The sequence below is a fragment of the Centropristis striata genome, chromosome 21 (assembly GCF_030273125.1).
Source record: "Centropristis striata isolate RG_2023a ecotype Rhode Island chromosome 21, C.striata_1.0, whole genome shotgun sequence".
Lineage (NCBI taxonomy): Eukaryota > Metazoa > Chordata > Actinopteri > Perciformes > Serranidae > Centropristis > Centropristis striata.
Window position 1 is genome coordinate 19163164 of NC_081537.1, and position 19843 is coordinate 19183006.

General features: G+C 39.1%; 1 protein-coding gene across 1 annotated transcript; it reads right to left on the reverse strand.

The window, feature by feature from the left end:
- Positions 1-354: 354 nt before the first annotated feature.
- msh2 (mutS homolog 2 (E. coli)) lies at positions 355-12844 on the reverse strand. Its single transcript, XM_059324452.1, has 16 exons — positions 12601-12844; positions 11721-11869; positions 10589-10873; positions 10355-10501; positions 9541-9690; positions 7960-8093; positions 6898-7097; positions 5953-6062; positions 5695-5818; positions 3736-3886; positions 3531-3628; positions 3023-3268; positions 2121-2325; positions 1783-2030; positions 828-1003; positions 355-628 (listed from the first exon to the last, which is right to left on the reverse strand). Exons 1-16 carry the CDS (start codon positions 12806-12808, stop codon positions 452-454), a joined length of 2808 nt encoding a protein of 935 aa, XP_059180435.1. The 5' UTR covers positions 12809-12844; the 3' UTR covers positions 355-451.
- Positions 12845-19843: the final 6999 nt, after the last annotated feature.

The window sequence follows — 19843 nt, forward strand, 5'->3', positions numbered from 1 at the left end:
GTGACTGTGGCTCCTCATGCAGCCTGAATCGTATGCATGTACCATAACATCTAGACTTAATATATTGTGAAGTATTCAATAACCATTATGTAGATGCTAGTTGGAATTCAAAAAGGGGTATACTTTCTTAGGAAGACAAAAAAAGAAAACAGGAAACTGGCCATTTCTAAGAAAATAAAACTTTATTAGATCAAAGGTGTCTGTGTTTAAGTTCATCAATGTCTGGTTTTGTAATTAATTCTGCTTGGATGTTTAGTCCAGAGAAGCATGTTGAAAAATGTATGTCACATTATCTGAAGTTGCTGATGCACTACTTAAAACGGCAGTAATTGTGTCAAAAAAAACAAAAACAAGCCCATTCAGAAATATTTTTTTATTGAAAAACTATACAACATAAGCGCTTCTAGTGTGGTTACCTACAGTTTATGAACTTTGACATTTGAGAAGAAAATCAGACTGTTTTTGCAGGAGCACAGCGTGAAAGAATCTCTGTGATATAAGTGTTATTTTTGGTGACGAGCTCCTGTTTCATTCTCCGGAGCGCCGCTTTCACCTCCTCTTCAGTCATGGTCGCAGCAGGGATCGACTTCACCTTCTCCAGGAAGTCTTGGATCAGGTTTTCCCCCACCTGAAGGAGAGACAGCACACCAGTGTTACTTTAAGCTACGAAGCTTTGTATTGTGGAAATGTCAACTCTGTAGGAACCCCGTCACCCTCATGACAATGTATTTACAGATTCAATTCTTCAGCTGACCTTTTTCGTTGTATTAAGGTAATTAACCTCACTGTCTTATTTCTGACCACATGTCCAGGAGTAGGAGCCTTACTTGTTTGTCTGTCCGTCGTCTCTTGGCCTCTGGTTCTTCCTCCTGCTCCGACTTCTCGCCTGCAGGCTCCTGGAACTCCTCCAGCTCGTCCGCCTTCTCCTTCGCCATTGCAACCACAGACGGTGGGAAGCACGCCAGCTCGGCAACGTGGATCCCAAAACTCTGGTCACACACACCTTAACGCACAGTTAAGAGGCTGCGTTAACATTGAATTCTTAACCCTTGTCTTATTTTTAAACTGCCATACAAATCAATCACTATTATTTCCACTTTCATGGAGTTAGATCTTCCAACCAACATTGGTCCTAATCAAGCTTAGCACATTATCTTAACTACTGTAATAATTCTGTATTTTTACAGCTTTAAATGCCGGCTTGTTTTACACAATTTAATTTTCTGCATACCAGACTGATTGCAAAACTTGTTGGGACGCTGGGTGAAATGACTCAGTTAAGCATAAGTTCTTTTTGCAGTTTAACTGAAACAAATTCAGATTTATTTAGATTTGACAATGTCCCAACTTGTTTTAATCGGGGTTGTGCTTGGCGGATTTTTTTCATATTTCTTTTTCAAAGTCTGGGATATGTCAGTGATTGGTTAGTGTTGCTGTATTACAGAACACTGCATTAAAATTAATGTTGACAGAGGAAACCAGGGGGAAAAAAAACATGTTTTGGTTCCATTAGGCAATCATGAGAAAATGTCTCAATCTTGTGAAAAATAGAAGTCAGGGCTCTGGATTGAAAGCCTGATTAAATAGAAAGCATGATTTTATGGTGTAATTGCCGTGGCATCACACTTATGGTTTCAAAGGGTTTAAATGGGGACATCTTTGCTCTGATGAGTCTGAGTGTCTGTATTCTGGCTACAAAGTTTACTGAAGAGTTATTATTTACAGTAACTGAAGAACTTCTAAAAACGTCAGCAAATAAAACTTGTGTGAGTGTGTGCTGACCTGGTTTGACTCTGTACAGCATGGTGAGTGTGTTTTGCGAGGTCAGCGCCGTGACGTGCAGGTTGTGGACGGTCGGCTGCTGTGCTGCGAGCGCCGTCAGCTCGTGGAAGTGAGTGGCAAACAGGCAGAAGCAGGCAATTTTGGAGGCGATGTGTTCGCTGATGCCCCAGGCCAGCCCGAAGCCGTCGTACGTGGACGTGCCTCTGCCGAGCTCGTCGATGATGATGAGCGAGTTCTCCGTGGCCGAGCTGGAGGGAGGCGAAGGCAGGTGGAGATGAGGAAAAAAGGTTTCTGCTTTGTGAGTGTGGATGTAGACGAGCTTGTGCGTCTGTACTTACCGCAGGATGGCAGCCGTCTCCAACATCTCCGACATGAAGGTGGACACTCCTTTGACCTGGCTGTCTCCGGCTCCCACCCTGGCCAGGACGCTGTCGATCACGCTGAGCTCCGCCTTCTCACAAGGCACGAAGCAGCCGATCTGAGCCATCAGAGCGATCACGCCCACCTGGCGGATGAACGTCGACTTGCCGCCCATATTCGGCCCTGAAGACAAGAGGAGGGTGAGTTTTGTCTTGCCGGTTTAGTTCCAGAAAAGAAACAAGAGTTAGCTGAAAATCCTGTTTGTGTTTTCAACAAACCTAAACTAAATCTAACCGATTTTAAATGTGACAGCTGTGACTGTGATTGAAACACACACACACCAAGACAACATTGTGATTCATCCTGGTATTGGTTATTGATTACTGGTGTGTGACAGACTTCTGAATTGATGGAATGGGTGAAAAGGATGTGCGTCCGTCTTCAAGGAGGAGTTGCTCGTAGTGATAAACATAACAGAAAAATCTGCTAAATCTTCAGCTCTGCTCGGCGTTGGAAAGCACTATAGAAAATTCCAGCTCAGTGTTTAGCTGTCCAGCAGACAGACACAGAAACCAGCTAGAGAGCATTATGGATCATTTAACAGAGACATGGGGACCAAAAAAGGAGCTAAACAGAGTGAATATTGGACTTATTCATCATAGACAATGTTTCCTTATAACTGCTGGATCAGTTAAAGAGAAACTTTGCTGTTATTTAACCTAAAATTGGGCTCATTGACAATAGTCTCCTCTTTCCAGTGATAGACAATTTATGGTTCCAATTGATTCTGTAGATCTTCTAGTTTTTATTTTTTCCCTGCATTAAGTTCGCTCCAGCCTCTAAAAAGTAGTCAAAGTGGAAGTGGATGGTGTCTTCACACCTGTTATAATGTAGAAGTCCTTCTCTCCCTGGATGAAGGTGATGTCGTTGGGGATGAAGGCGGTGTCGGCGTCCGTCTCCATGCAGGGGTGTCTCGCCTGCTGCAGCTCCATGCGCCTGCAGCCGTCCGCCAGCAACCGGGGCCGGACGTACGGCACGGGAGCGGAGACGGACGCCACGGCGAAACTCGCCACTGCGTCCAGCTGCGCGATCACGTCGCTCAGCGTCTGCAGGGGATCCACATAACCTGGCGGGGTCGACAAGTTCAACACTTACAGATTAACTGTCACAGAGACGGCAGACAGCAGCATGTGCAGGATCCACAATTATTCTTATCTGACCACAAACATGCAGATTCTTGAAAATGTAAAAGTTCAAAGCACTGTACAGTTACTGACCTTGTAAAAAATGAATTAAATCTTTTACTAAAAGGTCACATCAGGCAAATTCTATCAAATCAATGCCGCGCTGGTGAGACACAGCGAGCAGCATGTGACAACATTCCTCACCTGAGGCGATATTGATTATCTCTTTGACAATGGCGTTCTGGGCCTCCTCATACTCCTCCCTGCTCTTGGTGTACTCCTCGTTCAGAGAGCTCAGCTTCCTGTCGACACGTGAGAGAGCACATGCAACAAAACAGACCGTCAGCTGACTGGAAGAGAATCCGAGGTGAACTTTTTAAGGTGCGTGTGACTCGGCGGTGAGACGAACCCGTTTGTGAAGCGCACTCCGTTCTTCTGCACATCCAGCGTGGTGAATTTCTTGTTGTTTCTCAGACTCTTCTCCTCTTTGCAGGTGACTCGCAGGTAGAAACCCAGCATGGCGTTCGACTCCAGCTTCACCGTCTTACCCGCATCCAGACCTGAAACACAAAGTTACTGCAGTGAGCTCAAGCTGACATTCAAAGGTATAAAACCTCGATTCTTCAGCTACTTTTTAACAGTTAATCAGGACCCTACAGTGCTCATCATAAATCTATATCGTTTTAGAGTCTTGGAGATGACTGCCCCTCTCAAATATGATATAACTTAGGCCTGTAACGATAATTACTTTATCGACTTATCGTTCGAAATATAAAAATGGATGTTGTTTTTATCTGGACCCATAAATTGTCGTTTACATAGGTGACTTTTTGTGCTTTTTCTTTTTGTGTTTAAAGTAATGCTGCAAATGTTTGACAGGCAGTAGGAATTGCTGAAAAAAAGCTATATTTCCTGAGCAGCCATTCCAGCTGTTCATTTTAAAAATAATCCATTGCTGTGGAAAAGGATTGATTTATTATGCTCCAATATTGTTACAAAATGAAAACAACATCGATACTACCGTTTATCGTGATAGTTTCTGGGAAAATATATTGCCCTTAAAAATGTGTTATCGTGACGGGCTTAATATAATTACATGACACTAAACGCAACCTGAAAAAAACTCAACAGCAATGTCTCTTTCCAGAAATCATGACCCGGTTTCTCAAGATTGAAACTGTGATTGTAACTTTAAAATAGGGCACTTTTTTTTGTTGCAGCTGTGTTCTTTATGTATTCAAACCCAAACATTTATATTTTGATTGCATACTTTAGAGTAAAAATGCCATTTTTCAAAGCTATTCTGAATACTTTCCAACACAACCTGATGTAGATTTCTAAATGATGAAGCTGCTGTTTATATATCCTTATCTATAGCATATTCTATAGCCAGTGTGTGACCTATATCAGACTCCAGTGTGAACAATAACAAAGAAGTCACACGAAGCACGCCGTGTACGGAAGTAAACAAGGAGGTGGCTGAAGTCAGCATTTACGCGTTTCAAGCCAGGAAAGTTATAAGCAGATGACAACAAGAAGGAGGATTCTGAGAAACGGCCCATTATTTATAACCATGGGATTTTTGTGGTGTGATTGCTGCTACGTCTGTACGGAGGCGTGTGTGGGTGAGGAGTGGTAGGATCCTAATAATCGATCATGTAATCACCGCGTCCAAGTGACTTCTGCCCCCGTCAGCACAGAATTGTGATGATCGTCATGTTAGAGTGACGATCAAGTTGCATGAAATGAGACATGACTGTTCAGATTGATCCACGTATAAAAGTGTGATATGAAACAAATCGTGTTCGTAGTACCGATTAGAGACCCAAAAGTTACACAATAACACAAACAAACCAACAGATCGAGCCGTTTCCATTTCAAGAACACCAAAATCTGAAAACTAAACTGATAAATAGCGCTCCGGGTAAGAGGATTTTGTGGTGGTAGAATTTGCGAGCTTTTCTGTTTGTTCCCAGAAGTCTTAAGTTGTCGATGTGGTGCATCATTTAGGCTTGACCACTGACAGACAGACACAAACCAAAATGTAGTTACCTTCTAGTTAAAAGCAAGAAGCTCAAACTTATATACTGTCTAAGGTTTTAGGTTTTACATTCAGTGTGTTTTCTAATCTTTCAGTTGAAGGGATGTGAAGAAAAAAAAGCGGATAAAGTAGCACATGATGACTGTGTGGTGTAAGTACGTTGGCATTTCTGTCACACCACATCTTAAAAACTCATCAGCAGATGCATGCAGTCACTCCACCACAGTGCACTATTGTAGTGAAACTTCTTTGTACATTTGTGCAAAGACGTTTCAAGTTTAATCATCTGGGTGCCTGTTGTGTATATATGCATGTGTGTGTAATCACCCAGGTCTCTGGCTGCACTGTTCAGCACCGCCTGCATGCTCTTTTCCAGGTCGTCCATCTTTTCTCTCAGCTCGCTCAGCACCGGATCGAACGACGCTTTCACCAGGAACTCGTGGTGGTCGATCTACGTGTAACACACGTCGTGCACAGAAAGCATGCAAGTAAATCATTTGCAGTTTATGCAAACATTATGCAAAAAGAACCCCAATATTCTTACATTGTACATGTGTGCAGAAAAAAAAATAATGAAGCAAAGACCTGGTTCATGTCCAGTGTGGTTTCAATCATCTCCTGGTACTTAACAAAGTCAGTGTGCAGATCTCTGAGAGGAGAGAGGAACACCGCCTCCAGCAGAACCTGGTAGCTACCTACAACACACCCACAAATAATTAAAATAGTTAGACACACAGATGATGAATGAATGCACTTTGCAGTGGTGGAATGTAACCAAGTACAGTTCTGAGGTATTTGAACTTAACATTTATGCATCTTTATGCTTCTACTTCACTATGTTTTAGAGGCAAATATTGTATTTTCTACTCCTCTAAATTTAGCTGCCAGCTAGTTACTTTTCAGGTCAAGATTAGATTTAACATAAAAACACGAGACCAATTTAAAAGGATTAAGCATTTTTCTAAATTACCCTCACAACAGTATATTAAGTAGTTAAGATTAGCCTTACCCTGACTACAGTAAATGCCGCTTACATAAATGCATGAATAATAATAGTCTTATAATATATCTGAAATATATAAAAACAATCTGAGTGTGACCATTCTGCATAACCAGTACTTCTACTTAAGTTTTTGCATGCAGGACTTTTACTTGACTGTTATGCTACTAATGCAGATTAATTAATGCCAGTTTATTAGGTACATCAACGACCTTTACTTAAATTTAAGCTCCATGCCAATGTGAGCGTGTGAATCTTTTCTTAACTAACTCTTGGCAGTAAAAAAAAAAATAAAAATAAAAAAAGAGTAGTAGTTTAGTGTGTTTAGTTTAGAGTGTGATAATCTTCCTTTAACTGTCTTCTTCTGCTTGATGCATGGATCCTACAATAAAGCTTTTTATTTTGCATATATTTCAGATGAAGTTTCTTCTGTCCTAGCATGTTTTTTCCAACTGTGGTATAAGGAGCCACACTGTCACCAGAGTGTACGTGACAGACACATTGTGTATGAGCTGCAGCTGTGTGAGTACCCGAGTATCTCTCCAGCGATGTGACGAGCGCGGGGACGTGGCTCACTGCCTGGTACACGCGGTAGCAGTCCTGCAGCGTCGCAGAGTGACGGTGGAACTTCTTGGCCAGACGGTGAAGATCAGGAAAGCGCCGCAGCAGGTCCTCCTGACAGGTCTGCCTGAGCTCAGAGTCGCACACGAAGCTCTCCACCAGGTCCAGCCTACACACACACAAAAACATCAAGTTGTCCTAATTGATCCATTTAATATGTTCTGCGCTGCATCACTATGACTCAAACAAGCAAAACAATAAAACACAAGATACATTCATAACAACAGCGTATCAACAAAGTTTAACTTTATGTGACCATAAAGTCTTGATATAGTTTTCTGCTGATGTTAAACAAAATAAAGAAATGGACATTTTAAGGGGGATTTTATTACTTTAATACCAAGCAACTCCAGAAACATACATGAGGTGATCCACTATTAAAATACAGCATGTTTTGGCCTTATTTTTTCTGATTAATGCATTAAAATATGCCTTGGTTTGCTCCCATCATTAGCCATGTTTCCATTAAAGTCAAAGCAAATTTTGAAGCGAAACTTGAAAATGTTGCATTAAGAAAATGCGAATTAGGGACGTTTCCATCAACTGGTTTAGGGGAATACACAAATCTGCATAAACGTACTTTGGTCAGAAGATGGAAGTGTAATGTGTTACTGTGGACTAACCATCATTAAACGGCAGAAGTAAAGACAAAAAAAACAACAAAAAAGAAGTTGCTGATCGGACAACTTTGTCCAACCACGAGAGAAAATGGAGAGGAGTCTTCATGAATTAGATTCAATAGATACAATTGGCCAACTTATAATTGTTCTTTCGTGTCAGAGGAAACAGCTGATCAGTCATGTGAGTTAAAGGTTCAGTACATCAGAGAAATCCTTTCCATCTCCTCTTAAGTGCATTAACTATTTTTCGAAAAAGACAAAAAACAGCTCAAGTGAGCGTAAAAACTTTTATGCGCACTCTTGAAAGTTTGATCAAATTTCTAAGCTTTTCTCACACTACTGCTGTCTTACCTCTCCTCTATTTTGGTTTTGTCCATGAGCGGCTGTTTGATCCACTGGTTGACGAGCCGCTGGCCCTGCGGTGTGCGGCACTTGTTCAGCAGACCGGCCAATGAGTGAGCTCCGCTGGTGTCATCAGGCGATCCCTGCAGGAAACGGGTCACATTAACACGGTATGTAATGTGATAAATATCATCTGTGGCTTTTGTTACACATTCATTTCGTTTCACATGCATGGCGACTAAAACAACCTTAACAATGAGCTTTGATCATTATCATTAGCACATACTTCTACAGAAGAGATCTCATGACACTCATACAGGCTCAGCAGACAATGACCTACATAGTGTTTGTGCTCTGACCTCCAGTTTTAATGACATCAGCTTTGTTTCTAAGAAATACTGTTTAGTTACAGCCTGAAGATCAACGCAAATTACTACAATATCCATGAGCCTTAGCATGTTTCTTTGGTTAAGTAAAAGCCGGTCAGAGGCTCAATGCTTCGGTGTTTCATTTGTGAACAAAACATTGCTTCCATAGTTACTGAACTTATTTAACTTGAACCAAAATACAAAAAAGCAAATTGAATTAAGCTGCAGATTTACCAACTTTCTCGCAGCTTTTAACCACCAACCAGAATTTTAAGTTCTTTTGATTGGATGTTTCTTGCTGGAATCTACCTTGGAAGACGACATTTACTTTGGCCTGTTTTTGATATTGAATCCTGAACAATACTTTTCGAGACCAGTTTCATAAAATCCATTTAAACAAAGAAAATTACATTACACGTTATGATACAAATCTTTAGTTTTATTTTTCAGCTCCTTAAACATTCAAAGCCGTTTCTTAACAAAGAATAAACCTATTTACCACAACTTGAGGTTGTCTTAACATATTTTCAATAAATAAAAATGTACAAAAGCCAGAATGAACTGGGAACGAGTTCATAGGAACGAAAATGTTAAAGATGCAAATTCAAATGTTCACTGCCCTCGACCTTTGAACCTGCCAGCTCCACCAGGGTTGACTCACTGACATCATGACATAAACAGTGTTTAAGATGAAAAAGCATTACCGTACTTCTACCATTAAAACAGGGGGCGCTGTTGTGTTACTCTACCATTAAAGCCGGGAAATCGGATACGTCGTTTTGTAGTATTTTCCACCTATTTTCGGTTTCTTGGCCAATGAAATGCATCAGAATACATGCAGGAGTGTCGCAATGCAACATGGAACTTTTCCAGAACTGAAATCATGATATAACAGGTATAAGAATTCATTTCTATCTGCTACTGAGGCTGAAAAATCAATTATTTAGTAGCCGTTGACACTTCTGTTGAATTTCCAGAAAAACTTCAGTTTTAGGGGTTTATTTTAAAATCGCCTATAGGTTTTACAGGCATTTTTTCCAGGCATTTTAGGCCTAAATGTGTTAATAGTATTAATAAAATACTTGGATGAATCAAACTACTTGCATGACTGCCAAGAAGGACAATATTTTTGTGATTTGGTGGACTGAACTTTGAGGATTTTTTTTATTTGTTTGACTTTACTATAGTTTTTCTGGGGGAAATGTGAGCTCGTGTCACTGACCTGGAAGAGGTTCAGCGCCCTCACGGCAGCGTTGTCCAGCCTCATGTACTGACCCAGGTCCAGTGTGGTCAGACTGAAGGAGTTGAAGTTGGACTCGTCTGAGAGCAGTTCAAGGAAACGCACCACTGCAGCCAGGCACGACATAGCAACCTGCGATTGAAACCACAAAGACAAACATTTAAATCATTCAGTATTCAGACAGCAGGATAATACAGAGAACTTCTCATCAGGGCTTTTTACTTTAAAATGTAGTTAACAATCCACATTTTTGAACTATATAATTGTGTGTTTTTATCCTAAAAAGCAAACTTAGAAGACAACATACAAGAAGAACACAGCTGTTGGCATAAATAGTATGCATTTGACTGGTTGTTGCATTAAAAACACAATTAATCTGGCAACGTTCAGAGGAGAAAAGACATTTTGTCTGTCTGTATGGTGCTACGTCTCCAACTGACAAATAATAGAAAAATAGAGATATAAATGACAAAAGTAATGGATAGTCTTGCATAAGTATTATCTTCTAAAATGTTCTGTACTGGATCTTTATGGCTATAATCTATGTTTAGTGGACTTGTGTAATGTACAAGAAATCTTAATACAAATAATCAGATTGTTCCGTTTACTGGAACAACATGAATAGGAGCTGCAAGATTATCTGATCTTAATCTTTTGAAAACGTCCCTTTGTTTGATTATATACTGCTCCAGGAAAAGAGCTCACCGTGGTTATTGTGTTGTTCATGTGTGACCGAGTCTGTTTAAGGGGAATTGTTGCTCTTTTCTTTCTTCTCTCAAGTGTTTGTTTGGTTCACCTGTTTGTCCAGCTCGGGCAGCGTGTTGCTCGCCACAGTCTCTCCCTTCTTGGCCCTCAGCAGCCTGTTGAGATCCTGGACCATGTCCTTGCTACTGAACTCTGCTCTCTTCCTGTCAGACACCAGCATGCCGCCTCGCTCCACCACCTACACAAACACATCATAATAAAAAATGTCTTCACCTGTTAAATTTCTTGCAGATGTTTTGCCGTCGCAGCTCTGCCGACCACATACCTCCCGTAGTTTGTTGCTGTCAGTGTTGGCTTCCCCCTGGGCCAGGAGACACTCTTTGGGGCTGATTTGGACGAGAAGGGACTCCAAGTTGGAGAAGATCTCGTTGTCCGGAAACTCGCACACTCCCATCGTCCTCTGGGCCGCGTCCACATAGCCGACCCCGACCACGCGTTGTCCATCGGAGCCTGTTGCAAAGCGCACGGCTACAACGCCCGCACAGCCCACCGCTCCGGTTCCACCGCCGAACAGAATCTCCTCAAACTGGGTCAAGTTTCCGGGAGAGGCCTGAGAGTGCAGGGAAATGGGTGAGATGGACAACAGAGAGACACATTTTTACTGCTTCATCTTAACCTGCAGTAACTGGTTTATTTAGTTTAAAACAAGTTGCCATTGACTTACTATCACCACATTCTTATGCAAATAAACACACAAGTAAACACATGGGTGATATTGTACAATATATGGACATATTCTCAATTATTTTAGCTGACCTTGATAACACATTAATAAGAAAAAGACAGACATTATCTTCATGCAGACAGTCCTTGAAAGGTCGACAGGTTAGAAAAGTCTCCAAAAAAGTTACCAAAATGAAGCTAAAAATTGTGATATTTCTGTCAAAATCACTTTATTCTACATGTCATTTATAACGTTGACAAATTTAAACCATTTGGAATAACAAGATCCTGTGAAAACCATTAAATCCTGCACTTCTTAGCATAACTGTGAAGCCATGATTGATTCTGGTGAGACGAATGGTCACGTGCCAAATACTAATATAGTTTAATATGTACAGCATGTGGAGATTTTCTTTTTTCCTATATTCATGACACCTGTGGGCACTTGCAAAAGTGTTGTTTATTTAAATTCCATTTTATTCCAATTTTTAAAAAATAATTTATCACAGAAAATCAACTTGCACTTTTTTCTTTTTTTAATGATGTATTGTATGTCATAACTGTGTTATTCTACCATAATTATGCTGATTCTATAGAGGTGAATGACATATATTACTGTGAAATACAAGGCCACATTGAGAAAAATGTAAAAGGAGCCTCCCAATGAAAGTAGGACAACAACACAGCTCATCTACATCTAAAAAAAAAAAAAAAAAAGGTAGATGTGTCAGTACCTTGTACTCGATCTTCCAGTCGTGCTCCTTGCTGCTCTTGCTGTGGTTCTTGTACACCTCCACTCTGTACTGCCTCACCAGCAGCAAGTCCTTCACAAAGGCCTCAAAGTTCAGCTTGCTCAGGACCACACTCTCTAGCTTACGACTCCCTGTTGACAACAAGCCCACATTTATATTAGAAACTTAGAGCCAGTGTCTGAAGAAGTATTCAGATCCCTTACTTCAGTAAAAGTACTAAAACCACACTGTGAAATTACTCCACAACAAAAGTCCTGCATTCAAAACTAAGTAAAAGCACAAAAGTATCATTATCAAAATGTACTTTAAGTATCAAAAGTAAAACTACTCGTTATGCTGATTGTTTTTATATATTCCAAATATATTTAATAGATTAGTATTATTGATGCATTTATGAAAGCAGCATGTTTATGTTGTCCGGGTAGAGCTTATTTTAATTACTTAGTATACTGGTATGTGGTTAAACCTACAAAGGTGCATAATCATTTTTAAATTGATCAGGTTTTTCATGTTAAATCTCGACCTGAAAAGTAACTAAAGCGGTCAGCTAAATGTAGTGGAGTAAAAAGTGCAGTATTTGCCTCTAAAAAGTGGTGAAGTAGAAGTTTAAAGTTACATATGTGGAAATAATCAAGCAAAGTCCCTCAAAACTGTATTATAAATGTACTTAGTTACATTCCACCACTTACGAAAGCATATATTTCATGCAAAGCTACCTACTAAGCAACATAACTAATGGATGCAGTTGCAGCTAGCTGAGCTTGTAGCTACATCTAAGCCTCTATATGCATCAACAGCACTGAGTTTAATTAGCTTGCCATCAGTTTGTAAGCTTCAGCTATGCTACGGAGGGCTAGCTTACCAGAGCCCAGATATTTGATGACTCCGTTCGTCTTGAAAACCTCCTTCGCCGCGAATATGGCGTCTTTCCCGTGAACTGTGTAGTAATCGTTGCGGTCGAATATTCTGAATGTGGTGTCCGGTTTCTCTGGCATGGAGAAAATGAAGCTGAGGAAGCCGTGCTCGGCTGCGCTGTCCATGGACAGGTTCTGTTTCGGCTGCACCGCCATGCTGGAATCTCCCGCCACCGCCGAGCCCAAACAGGAAATTACGTGTCGCTTTTTCCGTTATATAGTTTGTTAATTTTTTTTTTTTTTGTGAGAGATTTTTTTTTTAAATTGTGCATTATCCTTATTACAAACATTAACATTAAGTATTATGAGATATATTCTTTTTCAATATTTTAGACTTAAAAAAAAAATCATATTCCTGTGAATTAATGCCATGACGACGACGTAGTTCGTTTCCTACGTAAAGGAAAAGTCCTTTATTATATATTAAACATTTCGAAAGACCCTTATTAGTTATCAGGACATATAACATTGTTCTAAATTTCACACTTTTCGTTTTTTTAAAATTTTGTAATCTATATATTTTTTCAATAATCGTTAAAAAAATGTATTATTATTATAAAGACTACACTATAAAAGTAAAATTCAGTAAATAATTAGACAGATATACAAATAAATAAAGCTCCATTAAAAGCTGGACTACAACAGTAAAAGACAATGAATAAATAAATAAATAAATAAAGCTTGACTGTACAAATAGCAAAACTTTATGATTTTTACATTTGACAAATAGAAATGTGCGTACAAGAAAGACAAAAAAAAGTGAAATAAATAAAATAAGGGTCAGGGCTTTAATACAAATCACGTTCTTCTCTTATGCTTAAAGGTTTCATTGCATTTTTATTTTTAGGAATTTGGGCATATAAGAATTTCCAGTAAAGTCATATTTTTTTATTGTCCATGACAAAGCCTGTAGTTTCAGTATTATCACAAAATACACAACTATTGTTGTCAATTTCAGTTCACTGTTGCACCAGTTGAATACATTGATTTAAGATTTTAAATTGGATTTAATTTGTTTAAGAATTAACCATGTTTCTTCATTTTTTGCTTTTCCTGTTGCGACCTTTGAGATGCTGAAAACATGTGCATCAGTTATATTTCCAAGTAATGCATGACTGATGTCGTAAGCTACAACGTATTTGTCATTGTTCTGTGTTTCTAGAAAAAGGGATCACAAGTTTGTTCTTATTAGATCAGTGTGCAATTAGAATAATGCAATATAGTAGCCATAAAGCATCCTGACTGGACCACTCAATGTAAATGTCAAATAAGGTCAGTAAAGATTTTATAGAAGCTGACAGAAATGCCAGACAAATTTAAAGCTATTAAGGGGGATAGTAAACTGGGTTTAAGGGGTAAAAAAGTTTTCAGTTACATAAATTGAGGAGTAAACATGAGCAGCTGATACTGATGACATCTTATTATCCTGTACTGCTTTTTTGCCTTAGCGAAACTGGTTTGCATGCCATTAGAAGAGCAGCGTGGACATTATCTGTTAGAAATCTGTGACAAAAAACTTTGATTCAGTGATGGAATCAGTGGCTCAGAGAGCAGAACGAACGTTTGTGTACAGCTTTAATTCCTGGATGTGTCGTCGTTTTCAGGGAAGTTGTAATTTCACACTAACTAGTCTGGCTGTTCTGAAGCTCCTGCCCATCAGTGGTGGAAGAAATATTCAGATTCCTTACTTTCCAGCTGATCCAAGAGAATTTTTAAATTGTTTGTTTAGTTTAAGAAGTAGGGTACTTTCCTAACCCATAAAGGAACCATTAAGTTTTAAAAAAAACATGTATGTAGTAACAAGTAGTAGAGTGAAACTATAAAGTTTCATAAGATGATTTCCATTTTTAACAGTGGTGGAAAAAGTATTCAGATCCCTTTTACTTAAGTAAAAATAATAATATCACATCCTGCATTCAAAACTTACTTAAGTAAAAGTACAAAAGTATCTGGATCAAAATGTACTTAAAATATAAAAAGTAAAAGTACTTGTTATGCAGAATGGGCCCACTCAGATAGCAGCATTTTACTGTTGTCAGTGTAGGGCTAATTACTAAATTAAGCACACAGCAAACTTCAAATACAACTCTGAGTCCTGCCACATACAGAAGTACTCAGACGACACTGCTATTGTGGCTGTATCAGGAATGGACAGGAATCTGAATGCAGGGATCTGATAAAAGCCTTCAGTGACTGGAGTCACAACAACTATCTCCTACTGAACACCTCAAAGACTAAGGAAATGATCAGAGATCAGCCAGTGAATACCTGTGTGGTGGACATCGAGGTGGTTCCAAGTTATAAGTATCTAGGTGTTTACCTGGATAATAAATTGGACTGGTCCCTAAACACTGACGCGCTCTACAAAAAGGGGCAGAGCCGCCTCTTTTTCTTAAGGAAGTTAAGATCTCTTGACATCTGTAGTAAGATGCTGCAGATGTTTTATCAGTCTGTGGTGGTAGTGTGTTGTTTTATGCTGCAGTCTGCTGGGGAGGCAGCATCAGACACAGAGATGAAGGCGGTTGGACAGACTGGTCTAAAGAGCTGGTTCTGTGGTTGGAGCCAGGTTGGACACACTGGAGGAGGTGGTGGAGAGATGACCTGTCAACATGTTCCAGGCCATCCTGAAATACCTGGATCATCCGCTACACAAAACCTTAATGGACCAAAAAAAACAGCAGTGGACGGCTCCTCTCTCAAATGATTGAAAACATCTTTCGCTCCTACGGCCATCAGGCTGTCTCATTCTTCAACAGCTAACAGACTAACTGAATTTCCCCCGGGGATAAATTGAGTAATTTTGATTTGATTTGATTTTTGATTTAATTATATGGTTTAATTTATAAACATGCATACACATTTTAAATTAATCATGTTTATCATGTTAAATCTTGACCTGAAAAGCAATTAAAGCAGGCAGCTAAATGTGGTGGAGTAAAAAGTACAATATTTGCCTCTAAAATGTAGTGAAATGGGAATATAAAGTTACATAAAATGGAAATACTCAAGTAAAGTACAAGATTCTCAAAATTGTACTTGAGTCCCTTCTGCTCTCAGGCAGTGTGATGCCACCTGGTAACACATCTGTGCTGGCATTTGCAGGAAAATACCACAAATGCCAGCATGGATGTATGACAGGGTTACATTTTGACTGCATAACAGCAACAATAACATCTTGAAGGAGGCTCGAGGTGATGTCTTATTGCGCAATGTTCAGAAAAGTAAAAATAATAGTGTAACCGTCACAGGATTAGAAATGGCGTCAGAAGTTTACTCGGTTCTTCCTTGGCCCATTTTTCATCCTTTCACCAAGTTTCACAAGAATCCGGTCACTAGATTTTCTGCAACTCTGCCAACAGACAAACCGAACTGATTACATAACCTGCAAAGTTAGTGTTTAGTTAAATACTATGATGTCTTTTCCGAGCCATCAGATTTCGCCAAATTCCCGCTTCTGGAAATCAATAAAGGATTATGTTAACTTAAGACAGGAATAATTGGATTTTAGGCTAACGCTAAGGGCCGTTCATTTTTATTTACCTCACAAACATCTTTCACCTCTCCTGTTTGAGATTTGGCACAGTGTTCTGGCAGAGACGAGCAGGAAATGCCTCATTCATAATTCGTAGAAAGGATAAAAAGCGATTACATTGAATTAAATCAAATGTTTTGTGTCACAATGGCGTGAGGAATCAGAGCTTGACCCAAATCGGATTGATCACAAGTACATTATGTAAAAGGGGGAAGTCTGCTGAAATGATAAAATGATCAGGTAAAAAAACATGGACCCAAGCATGCACGTACACACACAACAGAAACACCCATTCAACATGCTCAGTTCGTTTTAAATGCATTTCTCAATTAAATATATATATATATGTTGTGATATTTCATTACAGGCTATGAACGGTGTTCTTACTGTGGCATGCTGACAGTTAAAAGTGGGATGATGTTCTCATGTTGGTATGTGGTGCACATTTGACACCATACCTAGTGCTACGTGTTCTTTATGAAGAATGCAGCCTTAGTTTCATCAGTCCAATAAACATTTTCCCAGTAGTGTTATGTCAAGGTCTGGCATGCAGTGGTGTTCTTCTGGAAAGCAGTAGCTTCCTCCTTGGTGTCCTGCTATGGACACCGCACCAGACTCAAAACTCATCTGTTCAGACAAGCATACACCAGCTAGTCACCCACTCACCATGTCAATACTGTTCGATGTTTTATTTTGTTGCCACTGTTTTTAAATTATTTTATGTTTTCTTGTAAAGTGACGTTGGGTGTTCTGAAAGGCGCTTATAAATAAAATGGATTATTATTATTATTACCTGTTCAATCTTGTGTGTGTGGTAGACTAGAGACATTAACCAGTTCCAATGACTCCTTCGAGTATTTACTTGTTACTCTGGGATTGTTGTTTTTTTTACCTCACTGAGCTTTCTGCGTTGTGCCTTTGGAGTGAACTTCGCTGGACACCCACTCCTACCAGTCTGATGCAAATCAACAATTCTCGATTACAGGTCTTTGGAGATCTCTTTTTTGTAAGGCATGATTCACATGAGCAGATGCTTCTTGTGAACAGCAAACTCAAACCGTTTGAGTTTTTTTACAGGTCAAAGTATCTCTACACCTCACTCAAATCTCATTTTAATCGTTAGGACTCCTAGTTTGTTAATTCCTGCCTCCAATTAGCTCTTAATGGAGTCATTAGCCAAAGGGTTCACTTACTTTTTTTCTACCAGCATTATGAATGTTTCATGGATATATTAAATAAAAACATTAAATATTATAATTGTTTGCATAATATTGAGTTAAGCACGTTGTGTTTCTCTACTCGGGACTTAGATGCAGATCAGATCAGATCACATTTTATGACAAATTAATGCAGAAAACTTACTTAAGATACACAACAAAATCCTTTCATGTTTAAAATTTTACCTCTCGCATACTAAAAAAAAGCCTCTTTTTTGTGTTTCTGATAGGGAAGATATGAATTATGGCCTATACGGCCCCTCATACAAAACTGCCATAACTTCAGAGCACTTTTTTTGTTATTTCTGTCAAACTATCTAGACATCTCAGATTTGAATGTCATGCGATAATCTACAAAGTCTGAACTTTCCCTCCACAGTAACCAAAATATTATATTTTTCTGTGACTGACTCAAAGAAGCGGACAACTACTCAAGCTCACATTCACACCTGTGGGTGTGATCAATTTCAGTTTCACCAATTAACCTAATCTGCACGTGTTTGGACCAATACTGCCGCTGAGAGAACATGCAAACTCCCACACAGAAGGTATCTAGTTTTATATAATATACTATTCTCTGCACTTAAGCTTTAAAACTGAGTCTGCTATTGCCTTCCTATAGACAGTAATGTTGGCTGAGGACACGGGGAGAGTTTAAGACACCAAACTTTACACTTTACAACTTTTCATAGAAAGAAGTAAACATGCATAAAAACATGACTTCCTCCAAATTCTGAGAAAGGGAGCCTAGTTTTGCAGATGCATCTTAAATGGTCAGTAAATATCCTTGGTGACAAATAAAAGCTAGATTTAACATCTGGAGCAGGCTGACCCATTAGGTACTACAGGGATACAATTTAATCTTGAACCAAACCTGAAAACTGACGAAGAATAAAAACCAGGAGAGTCTTGGAACTGAATGAATGACCACAGAGGAACCCAAACCTTCTCACATAAAAACATTTTACCTCTCACATACACAATTTTACCTCAAACATACAATTTTGTTATTTTTGTCTGTTTGTCTGTCTAGAAACTACCTTTTCATAATGCTGTTTGTGACATTCATTCAGTCAGACATTTGTATGTACTGGATCTTTGCCTCAAGTTGATGTGTAGCGTTTAAAGTCATTTGAGGGCATTTAAGATAGTAAAATATGTTTTTAGAAATGGCTTTGTGTACTGCAAGGAAATGCATATCAATGACAAGGAAGTTTGATTCCCATCTCCCAATAGCCAGATGATTCTTAGAAATCAATTGTTTCATTCCACTTAAAGTTGTTATATAAACTCTCAGACATGAATGTCATATGATAATATACGAAATCTGATCTCTCCCTCCACAGTTACCAACAAATATGCACGGCAAAGGGAAGATATTTGGAGACATCTGGGATGATAGTTTACACTATGTGCATATTCTATTTTTCTGTGACTGACCCAACACTACCACTGAGAGAACATGCAAACTATCTATCTATCTATCTATCTATCTATCTATCTATCTATCTATCTATCTATCTATCTATCTATCTATCTATCTATCTATCTAATAATGGATAGAAGTAAAAATGCTTAAAAACATGGCTGACTTCCTCTAAATCCTGAGAAAGGGAGCCTGGTTTTGCAAATGCATCTTAAATGGTCACAAATATATGCAAGATTTAACATCTGGCACAAACTGACCCATTAGGAACTACAAGGATAAAATTACTCCTTGGACCAAAACTGACATAAACAGCAGGAGAATCTTGGAACTGAATAAATCCCAATTGACCACACAGTATCAGTCAGGATGATCAGGAGACAGAATTTGATTTGGACCCTTTTCACTTCACACAGCTTCACAAGCTGTAATTCAGCGTAGTAATCACACACCACATGTAGGGAGCCAGCAGCTCAGGGTGTCATGGGTCTGTCTATGAGAATCTGATTCTCCTCAGTCCTGAACACACCAACACTAAAGATTTGTTTCACATTTATTCAGCCACTGTTTCCTCCATCATGTCTCTGAATACAATCACTTTTACAGGTGAGCATAAATGAGCCCAAAATCGAATTAGCTTTTTGTTGAGAGAACAAGTAACATTGTTATGAAGAAAGGTTACGCACTGAAGTTATGTGCCCATCTGCACAGCTGTGCTACGCACTTTATTTGCAAATCTGTAAAAAAAAGAAGTTGTTATCAAACTCTGGCAATTGTTCAGTTACAGGTTAAAGTGCCCATGGTATATTTACAGAACAGAGCTGGAATCATAAGATCATTGATGTAAGAATTAGAAGATAATGATGGACAGAACCATGCATGCTTTCAATGTGCTTTTTATTGTATTGTTTGTAGCTTATATATGCATTTTCATGTGGATATTTGGCTTCTTGCACACCAAATATACACTGTAAAGAAAACAAAATGAAACAAAAAAGCAAAAGTTGCCAAAAACC

Coding starts and splice junctions, on each gene's coding strand:
- msh2 (XM_059324452.1), bottom strand. CDS start 12,808: ATGGCGGTGCAGCCGAAACAGAACCTGTCCATGGACAGCGCAGCCGAG. Junction 11,870..12,600: donor CATCAAATATCTGGGCTCTG/GTAAGCTAGCCC, acceptor TGTTGTCAACAG/GGAGTCGTAAGCTAGAGAGT. Junction 7,098..7,959: donor AAAACCAAAATAGAGGAGAG/GTAAGACAGCAG, acceptor GTGTGTGTGTAG/GCTGGACCTGGTGGAGAGCT.